This window comes from Poecilia reticulata, linkage group LG17, assembly GCF_000633615.1.
Source record: "Poecilia reticulata strain Guanapo linkage group LG17, Guppy_female_1.0+MT, whole genome shotgun sequence".
NCBI lineage: Eukaryota > Metazoa > Chordata > Actinopteri > Cyprinodontiformes > Poeciliidae > Poecilia > Poecilia reticulata.
In genome coordinates this window covers 19,393,780-19,411,656 of record NC_024347.1, presented here as the reverse complement: position 1 = coordinate 19,411,656, position 17,877 = coordinate 19,393,780, and the positions used below count along the sequence as shown (strand labels likewise).

Here is a 17,877-nt window from a genome sequence, read left to right as displayed (position 1 = left end):
TAGAGAGTCATTATTGCTGGCTTTCATGAGAGAGAGAGAGAGAGAGAGAGAGAGAGAGAGAGAGAGAGAGAGAGAGAGAGAGATTGATGCTTCAAATTAATTTGGTTTTGGAGATTATGGCCCACAGGAGAAGATGCTTGTAAGATAGTGGCAACATTCAGGTCAAGGTCAGGCTTCTGTATCCTGCAGTTACAAAAATGTCTATTTTTTCACTCCTGGGCTCTGGAGTGTGGAGAACGAGTGTGTTTCCTCAGCTTGCTTTTAAATTGCATCTGATTTTTGGAGTTTTTTTTTTCTTTCTTCTTAAAGAAGTGAATTCACCCTCTTGTCTTTTTTCCAGGATAATCGCTCCAGCATGTCCAGACCCATGATCACCCGATCACCAGTGTCTCCCTTGAGTAACCAGGGCATCCCCACACCTGCACAACTCACCAAATCCAACGCCCCTGTGCACATTGACGTAGGCGGCCACATGTACACCAGCAGTTTGGCCACCCTAACCAAATTTCCTGAATCCCGGTGAGTCTCCATCTCCAATCCAAACCTAAAATGAAGGCAACTTTTGCAGCTTAGGGTACGCAACGAAGGTTTTGCATCTACAGTTTTGTGGCTTTTTTAAGACAAAAAGTGAATAATAGAGAGTGGCCTGTTCAAGTCAAAGCGTGTTTGGCAGTGCCGTAATTGTCTCTGAGTTTAATGTCAGCTTCTGTAATGTTTAATGTCATTATGTGACAGTCAAATGTCACAACTCCTCAAATCACGCGTGTATCTTGGGGAGGCACTCGGAAGAGACTGTGATGTATGAAATATGTGGTGTCGTTCGCWGTTAATCACTCAGGTGCACACCGCAATGCATCTTCTCACTTCTCACACTCGCAGTCTARAGTTGTGCTTGAGAGGTAAACAATTTGCAGGAGCTGGTAGTGCAGACCGCAGACAAAAGCAACTTGGTTATTCTGACAGATGTCAACGCAGCAGCAAAGAGCCAAAGGCCATGGAGCCATCTGGAGGCCGGGAGGCCACGCTGTCGCTCCGAGACCAGGCCTGAGGGTGACTGGCGCCCTGCCTCAGGCAACCAAGCACCAGCTGGCCCTAACCTCTCCAGACCACCTCTGCTATTAATATCTCGTTCTTTCTTTGTCGTTCTACCTTTAAAAAAAAAAAAATCCACCGTATAATATATACGTCTTTGAATCTTTGTTTTTAAAGGTAGAATAAACATCATTTTGCTAATCTGTACATATTGTCCTTCTACTACCTTCCCACCTTCCCTATTCCCCCTCGCTCCCCTCCTCTCTCTGTGCAGAATCGGTCGTCTCTTTGATGGCACAGAGCCCATAGTCCTGGACAGCCTGAAGCAGCACTACTTCATTGATAGGGATGGACACATGTTCCGCTACATTCTCAACTTCCTCAGGACGTCCAAGCTCCTCATTCCCGACGACTTCAAAGTGAGTGCATGTCTGTTCTCAGAAAACTGTAAAGTCCCATCAGCCAGTCAGCAGTCCTGCAACTTATAGCGTGCACAATGCCTAGGCCACCAAACGCCTTCGGTCTCCAATACTACATGAGCTCCTGGAAACGACTTGGAGTGTAAAATGTAAATATCTACCCAAGGATCTCTCCAAGCAAAAAGCTCAACAGTATCCATCTCCACATCAAGGGATGCCTTTTAGTCTAGTGTTGTTTTAAATCACATGTCTTTTTTTTCTTACAAAACCAATGATCTTATATGCAGGCAAATTAGCTCACAGGCTCCCATAACAAACTATTTCTGCAGCTCAATATATGTCCAGCTGCTGAGTGTCCATCGACACTGACTCCCTCACTCTATGTGACACATTAGCATTCCTTTTTTTTACTCATATGTGTCATTTACTCAGTAATTACTAAACTTGCCCTGGGAGAAAACAAATAAGCACATGATCTGTTGGACTGTCCAAAGCGCCACTCAATCAGTGGAAAGTATGCCAGTTAAAATAAGCAAAGGCTCAAGTTCAGGCGGAGGTCATTTTCACATTGGGGAAGCTTTAAGAGAAGCATGTGGAAAGGGCCAAAGCAGGAGGGAAAAAAGCATCAGTTTCACACTGCATCTTCACGTTAGATATTTTGTTGTTTTTAGTAAAGTTCTACAAGATAGGTTTTTCTGACCACGCTCTAACCTGTCCTCCGCAGGACTACAGTTTGCTGTATGAAGAGGCCCGATACTTCCAGCTGCAGCCCATGCTTGCAGAGTTGGAGCGCTGGCGTCAGGACCAGGAGCTGGGCCGGGTCTCCCGGCCCTGCGAGTGCCTAGTTGTGCGCGTTGCGCCTGACCTGGGCGAGAGAATCACCCTCAGCGGCGACAAGGCCCTGATCGAGGATGTTTTCCCAGAAATCGGTGATGTCATGTGTAACTCTGTGAACGCTGGATGGAACCATGACTCCACACATGTGATACGCTTCCCGTTGAATGGCTACTGTCACCTCAACTCTGTCCAGGTACAGGATTCCTCTTTACTTGTGGGGTTTTAGTATCTTTGCTTAGAAGTGATTCTAGTTTTTCATGTGTTACCGAACACCTACAGTTAAAAAGCCTTCTGTATAGAGATTTTTTTTTTTTCATTTTAGATCTATGTCTCAAGACCTGAAATGATGATCTGTTCATTCCGCATTTCTTCATCTGCTGTTGAGAAATCTTTACTTTCGTCTCATTGCAGACTCTTATCTTTTTTTAATCTTCCCAAATCATAAGAAAAGCCTTGAAGAAATTTGACTCTTTGATGAGTTCATCAAAGGATCAATTTATTGAGTCATCGCTGTRCATCTTCCACAATCCTCACTTCCCTGTTGTCTGACTAGAATATTAATTTTGACTTAGCCTCCAAAGCTGGTGGATGGACAGTTTTTCTTCAGTCCCAGTAGCAACACCGGGTTTTCTTTGAACTGAGTGTTGGTACTGCCTGCCTGATGTTTTACAAAAAAAATGGTTGCTGTTAGATCAGTAATATGCATGYATGTTAATAATTACTGCCCAAAAAGTAGCTGAGAACTTTTCATGCGTCCATAATAATCCTACCTTTGTGAAAAAAAATAAAAAAATCCAAGGAAGTATATATTTTTTATGTATGTGGTAAATATGTTTAAGGCATTTGGGTAAACAATTATTTTTAAAAGTTTTTTTATGTACCTAAAACTAGTCATCATTGTTCCATTGATACTGGCTTCTACCTGATATGTACTGTATTGCCGTTAAGGGTTTCAATTGGTTTGTAGSCGTCAATATCCCATTTGCAAGACTATATCAAAATATTTTTGTATTRAAAACCTAAAATCTCCAATTCCACTGCTAAAACCAGCAGGAATTTGGCAGTAATTTACTGTTGTGATTTTTTATTGATATTCCACTGATTCATTGATGGTGATGTCCTCAAATATGCATCAATAGCTGATGGAAGTGAGGCATTTTAGCAAAGATTTCACAATGATTTGGACTGTGTCTCCTTCTGAGGAAGTGAAATCTCCACCTCCTTTCCAAAAACACACAAACAAAAACCCATCTCTGAAGTGTGTGAGTAGTGGAGAGCAAGCAAGAGAGTGAGCACGCTCCCTGGCAGGTTGTCTCCAGGCAGGGCCCATAATCCTGTTTGGTTATTAAAGCACGCCGGCGGTGAATGCTGTATCTGCGGCTAATGGAGGCAGGGAGGCGGAGGGGAGTTGGGGGAAGCTGGGAGAAGGAAGGGGAGCAGAGAGAGCTGCCAGCAGTAGGGGGACCTTTGTAGTTTTGGCGGAGGCTTGGGCCTGGGGCAGGACTGAGGAAAGGGGAGGTTTTGCTCGGCAGCCCACACTGAGCCAAGTGGCAGAGAGAAAGCCTCACTGCTCCCTGGGGCCTCTTCGATGGAATGTGATCCTACAGCCCCCCCGGACACGTCTGTAGATGTCTGCAAGGCTGCAAGATCAGAAACAGCTACACACACACCCAAAGACAAACACACATATACACAAAAAAACAATGAAAGGGAGGCAGGAGGCAATATGAGAAGCTCTTTGTTTGGTGAAAGTCTTGTGAAAGTCTCATCCCAATTCCCATCACGAGCCGGATGTTGCCACAACTTRGACCCAAAGCTAATTCCAGTGGTAGAGTTGGCGCAAAGGCAAGAACATATAATTGTTTTGGGCAGTTTTGTGTTTCTTAGTCTCRCGGAGGCAATAAAAGGTTAGAGATGACAGCCATGTTTTGGCATAATAATTTTAATTGACTCCTGCCAGTTTGTTTTTTTAACATACACTCAACGTTCGTCCCTTCTACATCATCCACAGGTTCTGGAGCGTCTCCAACAGCGCGGGTTCGAGATTGCTGGCTCTTGTGGCGGAGGCGTGGACTCATCCCAATTCAGCGAGTATGTCCTGAGGAGGGAACTGAGGAGGACAAGTCAGCGAGGACCCAATTCAAATAGGATAAAGCAGGAGCAGCTGGACTAGAAACCTCCAGGGCAGCAGGAGGTGCTAGACTTTTCTGTAGCAGCCAAACAATCAGGGCTGCAGAGCTCTCTGGACTCTGTTTTTCTGCATTTCCTTGTTGATGTTTCTGTTTTCTTACACTTGAGAACCACATAGAGAATAAAAAAATGAAGTGCAACAGGAGATTTTTGCCATACGAAGATATGAGGCATTTGATAACTTTGAGATTGCAAAGACATTTGTGATTGTCTAGTTCCCCCATAAACCAGTTCAAAAAGTATTTATATATATATGCTGGATCCCCAAACAAAGTTTGTTTTAAAACTTGCAGCCTACATTAGGTCAAAAATTTGATTTCTAACATACTCATATGAATTAAAAGTCTTTTATTGCTGAAGTAGTGTGTTGCATAGCTTGTCGTCAGTGACTGTTTTTGTTGTTTCACCAGCATATCGAATGCAGAACTTTTTTTTTTTGCCCCCCCTCAAAAAAAAACGAATTTTGTGTTGCTTTGAGAGCAGAATGTCTCAGACTTTACCAACATCTATGTTAAGAAAACACATTTTTCACAAGTGACATGTACAGAAAATCCAATGAAGTTGTGTTTTTGAAATTAGCCATCAAGGACGTTACAAACACAGTGGAAATTAATATTTTTGTAAATTATTGTCGCACCATTTGCCTCGCAGGATAGTATGAACCACCATTTCGTGTGATACCTTAGGACTTGTTTCATTGGAATCTAATTTTTGTCAGTCACGACCTGTAAATTTTCATTGTATGTCTTTGTGTTTTTTACATTGAATCTTTTTAAAGCAAGTTTCTTGCCTCAGACATGACTGAACAGATTAAAAGCTTATTGTACTATCCAAACTGAGATGACTTGTATTTGTAGCACATGTTGATATGAAGTTCGATATAAAGTATTTCTAAGATTACTGAAACACCTACGCTCCTTTGATTTAAGGGGAATGTAGAGTAAAAAAAAAAAAGTGAAATAAATCTCAGCTAAAGTTGTAATATTGTCTGTTTTTCACTTTGTGTGGACATCTTAGATACATTTCCTTACATCTGTTGGACCGTTTCAAATGACTCRAGTAGTAAAATCAAATATATGAGGTTAGACTTAACTGCTCTTCAATCATATACGTAAAGCAAACTATAAAGACAATATAGTGTTTATTTTAGTGCATGAATGTCAGTGCAGGGTACTTCTATACTGAATAAGGTTGACTTCTCCACGCAAGCACTGTCAGTTGTGTTTCCACATATTCCTGCAGGGCCAAAATCCAAAGTGAAATCCCACACAGAGCACTGTCGCCTTGTCTCCGTCCCTTTTGGCAGAATCTCCACTTTCTATGACTATCTGCAGTTTATGCTATATGTCTTCCTTTTAGGCCTCTTTGTCCCAGATTTCTGTTAGAGCTGTCTGCTACAATCATGAGGTGCAACTGTGGCTAGGAGAGGGTGTTATTCATAAAAAATGAAAGAGCATTTTCTTTTTTAAACAATTGCAAATCCATAACAATCAAAGAGATGGGATCGACGAAACCATTTAGAGCAAAGTTTTTATAACTTGATGATTTTTAGTAATATTGTTCAATTATTCAACTCAAATTATCGTCTGTTTTGTAGTCATACTGGGAAAAATGCTTACCCATTTTCATATTCTAAAATATATCCATTTGTATAACTAGTGCAGTGTCTAAATCAGCCATTGATTAATTCATCCATCCATTCATTTGTTCATTTTAATCAACCTTATTAGAACTGCAGGGAAAACTAACTAAAAAGGGTTCAAGCCCTCCTCAGTAAGTCTAAAATGTTTTATTAATTCAATAAAAATACAGCTTTTCAAATTTAAGAAGACTAAATACATTTTACACAAGCTTCTGTAGGCTGCACTGTGGCGCAGTAGTTAACACAGTATCAGTTTTGGGTTTGAGTCCTGGGTTCTTTCTGCATGGAGTTTGTGTAGTATGTACACCGATCTGACATGAACAGGTGTCACAGAGAATCACAGATATCCCTCTACTACACAACACTTTACCCTTACTGTACTATGATCAAAAACACTTGACTGTATGGTAATGGCTATGRTACAGTGTGTACTGTAGTTCTTGCTAATGAGGTTTAGCTTGATTCCATCTTCCCCATGGAACATGTAAAGTCTTCTTGAGAGGGGGTTGCTGCGGTGGCTCAGGGGTTAAGCACACCCCTCATAAGGAGGCCTTAGTACTCGACGCGGCCATCACAGGCTTGATTCCCGGCTTTGTGACCTTTGCCACATGTCTTCCCTCTCTCTCATTGCCCTACTTTCCTGTCATAGCATGTTCAAATAAAGCCCACTAGAGTAAAAATCTTTCAAAAAAAATCTTATKTTGCATAGCGATAGTAGATTCTGACAGCATTTTGGTAAAAATAACTAGTGGCCAGTGTGCCTAAGAAAACTTCTATTTAGGGTCAGCCCGTTTATTTTAATATGATACAGATCAACTCTGACTATCTGATTTGATGGAATTGGTTGGAAGTCAATTTGGCTCAAATTGTATACATATGCTGTAACCTAGAGCGTTAAGAGTAGATATTTCCAGAAAGCAATTATTTGATTATTTTCCTTTTCCATTATTTCAGATCTTCAGACCTTCAGACCTGCACATTTCATTGCGTTCCATCATGAACAAAACAATCTTGTCCACCCTGTTCACTTCTTATTTCCTAAATTTAGGCCAGGTTGAAAAGGAATTTTCAACCTGGCCTGAGAAAGGACTGAGACTAATGGTCTCAGTACTTTACAGAAAAAGGGTCTGAAGGTGATAAAAAAAAAGAAGTTTTATATCTTTGAACATTGCATTCTAGTCCTTTTTTGCAGTTTTAAAAAGGCAGAGTACGGCCTAGAGAAAGTGGACACAGCAATCTTTCCTTCARTCTGCAGGCTTTGCTTACTCACCACTAGTGAAGGTCAGAGGAGGGATTCATTCACCTCATCTTCAGATCATCACAGTMCTCCAGTCTATACAGACCAATGTATGCAGTACCTGCTCTTCCTAACTGTATTCATGTATGCGATTCTAAACTGTACTCTGGATTTAGTAAAACTATTTTCAGCTTTTTCTCATATTCTGTGTTGATCTGTAGGTAATATTTTGCACGGTAGGTGCCTCCCACCTTTATTGAAAAAGCCTCATGGCCATCTTATGCGAGCAAGATAATTATAAATGTAACCTATGGCAAAACAGCTAAAAAACACAACTCCCACATCTCTCCCTTGCCATTTCTCACTCTCTTTCTACTTCTCTTTCTTTCCTTCCCTCCCTCCCTCGCTCACTCAGCCTCAGGAGCTGATTTCAAATTTTCAAAGGTATCTCATGGTGAGCCTGGGAGATTGAAAGCTCATAAATACCTTTATTATAATATAATGGTCACATATTACTACCCATTATTTCGAGGAGAAAAATTGGTTCATTTGTGTGATGAATGCCATCACAGAGGTCTTAAATGTTCTTAGATGGACAGTGGCAGGGAGAATAATACCTCAAATGGGCACTCACTGGTAGATTGATATGTCASTGTGACTTTGCTTGACTCAGGTCGTCATGMTACAGAGATTTTATTCARCCATACAAGCTCTTTTGGAGCAGTATTTTTATCAGCCATGCACAAGTGGAGGTGGATAGGAGTGTCCAGCCTGCCACAATTACTCCAAAAAGACATCCACAGCTCACCTGTTAGAACAGAGAACAAGATCTAAAGCGTTCMAGCCATGTTTGCCTCAGTTAGACTCAGTATTCATGATTCAACTATAAAAGTCTACAAATATTGCATCCATGGTAGGAAGGCAAAAGTCACTTGGCCATTAAGAATACAAACTCCTGTCTCACATTTGCTAAAAAAGATCTTGATGACTAGGAAGACTTTTGGTAAAATGGTCTGTGGAATAACAAGACAGCAGGGGAAYATTTTGGAAACAGAACAGTATACTAAGAGTCAAACATGGCGGTGGTAGTGTGATAATCTGAAGCTGCTTCCCTGCTTTGGAATTTAGATTACTTTCTGTCATCAATAGAAGTATGAATTGTGCTTTCTACCAGAATGTCTGTCCATCTGCTAGTCACCTTAAAAAAAACGTTTCTTGTATTTTTATTTTATTTTTTTTACTTCCTGTATACGTGTAAGCATGATAAATGTAAACTGAAGCTTAGTGATTGTTTTCTTTGATTTTTAACATCAACAGGAACACTTTCTTCATTCACTGGGCTGCAATATGCGACAGTACTTCAAGTAGGGAGTTTAAGGTAGTACTGTGCAACATCCCATTGCTTCCTATTGTTTATTTATCAGTSAGGCCTTGAATTATGTCTCGCTTGCAGTGAGGAATTTTAGACCGGACTATAGTCGCTGCAGGCCCATTGGCATACACTGTACACTGAGAGGGAATCATTTATATTCTACTCCAGAGGTAACAGAAGAACATGAGATTGGGAAACAGCTCAAACACCACTCTGCTTGTGAGGCTTTAGGCAGAAAGAACTCAAGCTGTTTTTTTTTTCTACCTCCGTAGTACATTCAAGCAACTTCTGATTTTCTTTTTCCAGTCTGTCTAAAGAAATCTCTCAATACATAGAGCGTGCCACTTACCGTTACACCTTCATGCTCGGAATGTTTACTCAATTCTGTACGGCTCATCGAAGGTGTAAAGGAATGCTGGCTTTGGTGAATTCTTAAGCAGCAGTAGAAATCAGACTAGTAGAAGCTTCATGTAAAATGCTGAAGGTACCACATTCTAAACAACGCTGAGCAAAGCCCGCGGGGCCTTTTCAACACTGAGATAATTGCAAATGTATTYGTTAGCGAAAACATCAGCAAACCTGCCTCCTCCCTCACTCTTTCATTTTTCTTCCTTCTCCCTTCCTTCAACTGAGAATTAATAGGGGATACCTTACCTTGATTAAAAGGTCCGAACTATACAATGTTGTTCAAGAGTAGCGACCCCCACCCCCTTGCACCAGCTTCTCACATGGGTAGACCTGCATGCAAGGAGTGCTCTAATGATTCTGGAGCTCGCCATTCGAGGGCCACCCATCCATCATAGTGGTAAGGCCAGCGGCTTTATTATAATACAGAGGACAGACATGCTCTGAGGCTATGTGGGACACAATAGAGGTCTTTCAACAGACCTATAAATACATGATCTGTCAGACTTGCTGTCCTAAGGGCGCTCTCAGCCAGGCTCTAGCCCTCTGGTTAGCCATCACTTATGCTAAGATATGCGCTGGCCCTGGGGCTAAGGCTAAGGCTCAGTTCATTTCAGCCCCTCATCAACCAGCACATTCTACCTCGAGCCATGAGAATAAATAAGAACAAGATGAAAAAAAAGTGATTCATTATGATGGAGTGCAAACCTTCACCAAAACAAACAAATCGAAGACGTGAAAATAAACAGTGATAGCCAGCTATTGACTTTTTTTGGCAGTGTCTGATGAGCTGTTGCTGAAACAACAGAAGGGTATTTTGATCTCAACTGTGCATTGCACTTTGTTGGAAATTCTAAACACATTTGTTACATGCAAACATGTTGTTTTCTAACAACATAGATGCTGAGAAATCTTTGCAAGCATGTGAAGTATAAAAAAAATAAGTAAAATAAAAGCCTAATTGGTATGTGTCACTTTGAAGTGGCACACGTGCCTCCTGTCGGTTCTTCCTCCAATATCATGTGGTGTGAGTGTATTTTAAGTAATGTGCAGCTCCTCCTCCTCCTGCTGCTCCTCTCCTTGACTTATCTCAGGTGAGAATCACTTTTTCTCTGTTGCCTTCAAGCTAAGATCAGCAATCTGGGAGTTGGGTGTGTTCTTTTAGAGATTAATGCGGATGGAAGCTGTTGCATGTTAGAATAATAAACAGGTGAACACTTTAACTCTGCATAATTCTCTATCTTGGTGCCACCTTAATGTATTAAAATTATATTCTTCCTTCAGGGCAGGAAAGCAGCAACAGATTATGTCCAGGGCGCGGTGAGTGGAAACCCAATGACAAATCCCACCACTCTCACAACAATGATCACCTGGGCATCAGGTTGCTATTTATCATAACTTTCACCCAATCCTGACGTTTTAAAAATCTGCTTGCAATGTAAACAATTTTTATTGCTAAAGTGCCGGGTAATTTGGTAATCTCGCATTCGCGTTGGGGCACATTTAGCTAAATGTGCAAACAAATGTGCCGTTTACATCCTCAGCATAACATGCAACACCTACGGTTTAGTTTTTTTATTGTTAAGCTCACAAGAGGTTAATAAAATCTGTTTGCAACTGTTTTCTCAGTTCAGAAGAGTCTATGAACACAGAACGAGGATAGTCTTGATGTCAACGCCAACAGAAACCACCAGCATATGTTTATATGTGTCTGACAGTTATTTATCTCTAATTAATGCCCTTTCAGATTGTTTAAAATATCTTGCCATGGATATTGGCACATGAAAAATAGAGTGCCAATATTTGTGAATGAATTGAGTGGATTTTGTGGAAAACAATGTCATGTAATGTCTTTGACGCATGTGTTTCACTCTTGGCACGCTTCTGTTCTGAATAAAGGTAGTACGTTGGGATCAAGGTTGTGGAAAATACACTGTTCTGCTGTGATAAAAAGGACTTCTTTTCTTTCTTTTTTTACTTGAGTCGTAATCTTACCTCCTTAATGTACTTTTTCTTTTACTGTTTTATTTTTTACCTAAGGATAAACTGACCATCTGGGAATGGAACTGGAACACATCAACACCCCCAAGTGACAAGATAAATGTCAGACAAATCAATTAGAAAGTAGAGGAAACCACCAGTTTGTCTTTAATTTTTAAGCATCCAACATACCGAAGTGGGTGACCCATAAATTAAAATTAAAAATATATGCAGAATCCTTTATTGCTGGATAAACAAAAGTAAAGAAATAAATAACAAAATAAATAAAAACGCTTTAAACAAACACTTTTTTAATAACTTTGTTAGGCTTATAAATCTAACAAGGTTTCCCGGACCTTTGGAAGAGAAGTATGCCCACAGGATCACAGATCCTCCATCATGCTCAAAATTGGGCATGAGACACATTTCCACATAATCACTCTCCAGATCTGCCTGGAGTGTTGGTTGATAAAAAGCTCAGACTTACTCTCATTTTGTGAACAATAATGGTTCCAGGTGTGTCAGCAGTGTCTAGAAAACGCCACATGTTCATGACGGCAGCAGGGGAAAGGTTTTTGCTGACATGGCCCACAAATAACTAGTTTGTGTATACAGACAGCAACTAAAGGTTGTAAGTGCAGCTCAAAAACAGTTCTCTTATTTACATTTTACTAGTGTGAAGAAAAGTCTTGACTTCATTGACATTGAAGGGAGGTGGGCTGGATTTGACTAACTTCACTGAACCCAATGGTCTGTTGCCTGTTTTCAAATCAGTTAAAGTCTCTTAGTACATTTGTGTTTGCATTTTAGAAAAATTAGATTTTCCTTAAACAGAGGTAGTTGATTGTGAGGCTGTGTTATAACTTACTTAGCCGAAAGAACAGACTTTCCTGACTTGTACTTTTAATTTTACCTTCTAGCACTTGCTGGGCTCTGTGCAGATCCCTACTAACCAGGTAGAGGTTTGTGTTTGTCATGGCCTCGCCTCCTGATACATCTTCTTCTCAGCTACTTCCCCTACGTCTTCTTCTTCTTTCTCATTTCTCTTTCTTCTCCTCCCCCACCTCCACCCTGATCTCTCTTTGCCACAGCTGCTGCCTCTTGGCCTCACCCAGAGGCTTCAGGAGGCTTCCCAGCACCCTCTCCTTCCCCCTGCAGCCAAGAAGGAAAAGCAGGCAAAGAAGGAAAATAAAACTTGAGGCGCACCACACAAGGCCATCTGGGTAATCTTGTTCAAAAGGCTTGAGGTGATAACTGCAATTTACACAGGCAAAAAAGAGAGAAAGGAAGAAAAAAAAAACAGAACAGACCTCATTTCCATACCTACCAGCCTCAAGGAGATGAAATTGAATAAACTAAAAATTAGAAAAGAATTACAGTAAAACCAATACGGAATATTCAACATTAGTTCATTTTGTCCTTGTAACACCCCCTCTTTATGCACACATCTTTTCTTTTTTTTTTTTTTTTTTTTGCTTTCCAAAGAAAGAGAACAGTTGAGTTGACATGAAGGTACCATGGACAACAAGCTGAGGCACACAACGGCACACACTCGCTGAAACACTTCCACTTAAACACACATCCAGGCACACACAGCCGAGGGGGGAAGCAATATTTGTGATGAAAGCAAATCAAACTGAAATCCAACATGTTAAAGTCAAGTTGATTAGTGTGAAAATGTAAAAGCATCCTCAACTGGCATATCCCACAGTCATGAAGATATGTTAATTTGCAACTTAATGGCTGAGAGCATAATTCTTGCTTATATAAACCTTGAAAACGCGCTTGCATTTCTGAAATGTGCCTTAATTTAATGAAGTAAACACCACCACAAAACAATAAATGCCCCAATTAAAGAACAGGCATGAAGAGAAGTGTCTATTTCCCTTTTTGCCCCTGCGGACATATGTGCCCGAGCGTGCCTGCGCACTTACCCACACGCACAAGCATATGCATCGTGTGCAGCTCATAAACATCTTGCCGTTGCGTATCACATTAGCATATGTAGCTTGTTCTCTTAGATGTAGGTTATCTGGTGTGAGATCGAGGCTGCGTGTTTGTAGAAATCTCAGTGAGGCAACTGAGCAATGTGTATCTTTGCATGTGTTTGCCGAGCTCTTCTGTCTGTGTTGGTGACCGGCTATGATGGCATGAGGTAACTGTATAATTAGTCTATAATGTAGTCGATGTTACTATTCATAATTGCATGCATGTTGCTGAAACATATTGTGCATCAGAGGCAGGATATGCCATCTTCTATTCTTTCTTCTTTCTTTTCCTGCCTCTGTGCCTGTTTGTCATCTGGCCTGCTTCGCGCCCCTGGGGGGCATATCCCATCAGGCTTGCTGTGCTCCGATGTGTCCCGACAGACCTGATGTGATCTGAGTGGCTGACGGGTTTTGTCCCTGCTGCCCGCTGTCTTTTCACTTCCCTGCTTCACTCACACATGTGCTTTGAGTGAGGCACACAACCAGACGAAGGCTGACTTGAGGTTGTACCTGTGCGCGAAGGTTTCCAGTCGCTTCACGTGTGATTATGTGATCCGTGTGAATGCACAAAATGTAAGCAATCATTTTCGGTTGGATCTTGATTTCCGGGGCGATTTACAAGCAGAACACAATTTATTCTTTACTTTTAAGATCTACTTGAACGTGTGCATAAATATGAACGTTCAATTATGTAGCCCCGCTGGAGAGAAACAATGCCCACTTGCTTCACTAGCCATCTAACACATACATACATACACACACACGCATACACGCGCACACACTCAGAAGCCTGGGGGGGATGCGGTAAGAGTGGGGGTTGGATACCATGAGACGAGGGCATCAAACTGGGGCTTAGGAACAGAGATATACCAACTGGAACCTTATAGCTACAGGGTGTGTGTCTGTATCTATGTGTGTGTCTGCTCCTGTCCTTGTGTTAACACAAACTCACACATATGGCGGAAGCAAGTGTCACACTGAGAAGGGGAGAATAGGATGAGGGTGTGGGGGGTTGGTACAGTTTATGGAAGCTCTTTGTGCATATGTGTGTTTAAATATAATCTAATTGCTCACAAGTTGAGGACAAAATTGTTTTGCCTCTAGGTTGGAGAAWGGGTGGTGCATGAGGAGAACTGAACCCACCAATCGACTCTGCTGGGCAAGGCCAGGATTTTATCCCATGAAATCCTGGCCTTGCTTTCAATAACAGTTTTGATTATTAAATGATATAATTTCTTTTTCTTTCTTATTTTTTTACTTTACATTGGTACAGGTGAATGGTCAAAGGGGACAATGACCACCTCTAGAAACTTGCTTGGTCATCTGGGCTACAGTTTTTTTTTTGTTTTTTTTTTGGAAACATGTATATCAATATATCAGAATGTCATCATAAAACATGTATTTATGCTCTTTTTGCAGATTCTGAAACCTTAATTTTCAAATTAAATAAAGGTTTTACTTTTATCTGACAAGAGGAGTTTATATCATTGAGTAAGAGTTCAGCCTTTTCTCTCCTTGGCTAACTAAACACACTTTTGACATGTCTGGCTGAGGGGTGGCTTGACACAAAGAATGCAACAGTTATAGCCCATTTCCTGAGTACATCTGGATGTGGCTGCTTTTGAAGAACTGACCTGAGTTGCAGTTCATGACATGAATTTCTGTCAAACTCTTGATCGGGGTTGGGTTCTCCAACCTTTTAACAACCCTGGTATCTCTGTTGTTTTTCTCACCTTTCATCTCACTTTTGCCTTCCACCCAACTTTACATGAATAAATTCAGGCAGAATGTGCTGTAAACAACTAGTTTTTAGCAATGATTTCTTGTGGCTTATTCTCCTTGAGGAGTTTATTAATTACTATTGAATCAAGTTCACATTAGCAGTCTCTCTCATGATTTTGATTATGTTTTTTTTTTATCATGGTTATTACACAGTCAAATTTGGAAAATATGTGTTCCACTGTGGCACATTTGCCAAATAAAKTGTATCTTTGGACAAATAACTACCTTTGAGCAGTTATTAATTAAACATACTTTTCAACAACCAATATTTCTATTTTTTTTATAGGTCTGAAGTGATACTCCAACCTTTTTCAGATGGTTGGAGTAWCACATGTTTTAGTTGATCTTATTTCAGATACTCATTTTCTAATAAACTGAAATTTGGGTCCCAGTCTGGGATCTTTCTGCATTGAGTTTGCATGTTCTCCCCATGCCTGGCTTCTATTCAGGTACTTCCAATTCAGCTCAAGTACAAACATGGTTGTCTGTAATATGTGGCTTTGTGTTACCTTGTGATGGATTGGCAGACTGGGTAGGKTGTGCCTTTCCTTTTGCACAATRACAGCTGGACATAGGCACCAGCCGCCATATTTATGCATTTGTTGTTTGATTGTTTTTGCATATGCCATATATATGCTTTGAAGGAAAATTCTAATCCTACCATCCTACCAAACTGAATAAATAACTCCTAGTTAGCTCTTGAAAGTGGATTGTGCCAAAGAGGTTTTGGTTTAAAGTTTCCATTCAGAAGCAAAAGGCTCATCACGCTTTAGCAATTCAATTTAAAAAAAAAAAAAAATCAAGGGTTTTTTTATTGATATTTCTCTTCACACTTCAGGCACAGCAAATATTATGCCCTGAGTTTGCAATAAGGTTTTCCACTTCTTTATTTATTTTTTGATGTGTGATTAACTACTTCAGTCTGGATCACTTTTAGGTATTTCACAAATCTCCAGCATGTCTCATGGCCAAAATAAACCCCAGCATAAAGGAAATAGCTGTAGAAATGTCTCAAGGAGGACAGTGACAAAGCAATGCGATCATTCTGCTTGTCTCCAATCAAGCGGCACAACTCATTTGCTTGAACTCCGCAAAGACAGGTGCTTTCAATCACTAATTTCCTCAGTGACCACCATCACTTCAAATGATGGATGACTTGCTTAGTTCTCATCGTGAAGCTCAAACTTTTTTCCACTTGAATAGTACTGCAGCTGTACTGCTTTAAGATGACACATAAAGTTGGCCATTTCTGACATGATGTTTTGACACTGTCAACTTGGAAAATTCTTCCCTGGAAAGCCCAAGGCCATAGCCGCCATTTTAGGGGGCACATGTGACCCTTAACACTGCTTTGCGATCATTCTATCTGACTCGTTGACAGAGAGGGAGGGGTTGCAAGAGGCCAAGCAGGTCAGGAGTCACTCGAGTCATGTGACGAAACCCCAAGGCGTTGTTGGGAGTGACGGAGAGAGACCAAAAAGCAGAGCTGTGGTATAGCTGCAAGCCTATGGGTGAAAAGGAGGTCAGTGGCCACAGGAAGCGGAGAAAAATTGCCCCAAGCTACWGCCCTTAATGAGAGCACATCCCCTGAGGTGTGCATCCCAGCAGCCTAACTGCCACATGAAAAACTCCAATTTATATAGTGAGCTGCAGGCACGAGGGAACAGCCATTTTCATGGTCCATTCCCTAAGCCAGGAGCCATCTTGTGAGGTAAACAAACCAAAGTGCTGAGATGTTCACCTTGGTATGAAGCCAGAATTGTTTTGTTTTTTTTCATTGCTACAAAGCTTTATAAACCCCTGTCTTACAATGTATATACTTCAAACAGAGCACTTGTGCCTATGTCCTCAAAGCATCGTAAACACCTTCAGTAATTCAAAAATGAAACAGTGAAACTCCTATAGAAAGAGTGGTAGAGTCAAATCAGGAAAACTTTTAGTAACTTATTAGATTAAGAACATTTGAAATAATAACTGTGAGCTCTGCCTGAGGATGGAAATCTCATTAACACGATATTTGATTCTTCCTTTCAGTACATTCGTGTTAAATCGCGGCAGTGTTCAATTATCACCCGCACTCTCACCTCCAAGGCTTAGGGTGGCATGAACCCCCCAGAGAAATGTGCCGGGGCAGGGGCGGTGCCACGTGCACATGACTAAACACATGCACACAAATGCACACACAGACTTCCTTTCATTCAACCTCCACCCCCCCCCTCTGAATAACAGGCTCTCTGACCATTTGTTTCTTACAGTCAACAAACAAGACAAGACCTGGAGGGCTGCTACGGCAGCGCAGTCCCATTCTCAAATGAGCCTGAGCACATGAATCACACATTTATCCTCTCAGGTCTACACATGCCTAAGAGATCATACCTACAAAAGGGAGCCTGTGAAGTCTTACATACATTTTAAAGAAAATGTCTTTTTGCTGGCTTTCATAAGAGGAACTATGAGCCCCACCTAACTTTCTTTCTTTCATCTGTTTCCAATCTTCCTATTTGCCCTCAGGCTACGTCCTTGAGGCATGAGACTTGGAAGCTTCTGTTTGCTCTGGAACCATTTTACTGCGCCCTCCTCCCTCACAAGAAAAGGCACAGTGCCTGAGGGGAAGAGGTGCAACTTAGCCTACCTGCAGTGTCGCGCCTCCACCCAACAAACCTCTTAATGGAAGTCAGAGACCCTTTTCTGAAAGGTTTGTGCTTATATGAGCCTMCAGGAGAATGAGTAGACACAGATTTTAGATTCTAACATTTACTTAATCAAGGATCAGAACATTATTTTTCAAAAAGCAGAACATACAATGCCTTGCAAAAACATTCGCAGCCCCTGATCTTCCTCGTCTGTTTCCCTGTCATAATGTGTTTGTGAAGGGTTCAAAAGTTTCTTAGAGAACTTTAATGGACATGCAACATCATGAAAACCAAGGAGCAGTTTGGGGGTAAAGTTCTGGAGAAGTTTAAAACAGAGTGATAATTTTACAATTTTTCTTG

At 41.0% G+C, this 17,877-nt stretch overlaps 1 protein-coding gene across 3 annotated transcripts in view; it reads left to right on the top strand.

Annotated features, from left to right (window-relative positions):
- Positions 1–5,460, top strand: part of kctd1 (potassium channel tetramerization domain containing 1) — a 14,051-nt gene extending 8,591 nt beyond the window's left edge. For all 3 annotated transcript variants that reach the window (XM_008434071.2, XM_017310222.1, XM_008434069.2), the window contains exons 2-5: positions 341–519; positions 1,307–1,451; positions 2,176–2,481; positions 4,300–5,460. In XM_008434071.2, coding sequence (XP_008432293.1) covers positions 341–519; positions 1,307–1,451; positions 2,176–2,481; positions 4,300–4,461 — 792 coding nt within the window. In that variant the 3' untranslated portion in view covers positions 4,462–5,460. The remainder of the gene's footprint in view (positions 1–340; positions 520–1,306; positions 1,452–2,175; positions 2,482–4,299) is intronic.
- Positions 5,461–17,877: the final 12,417 nt, after the last annotated feature.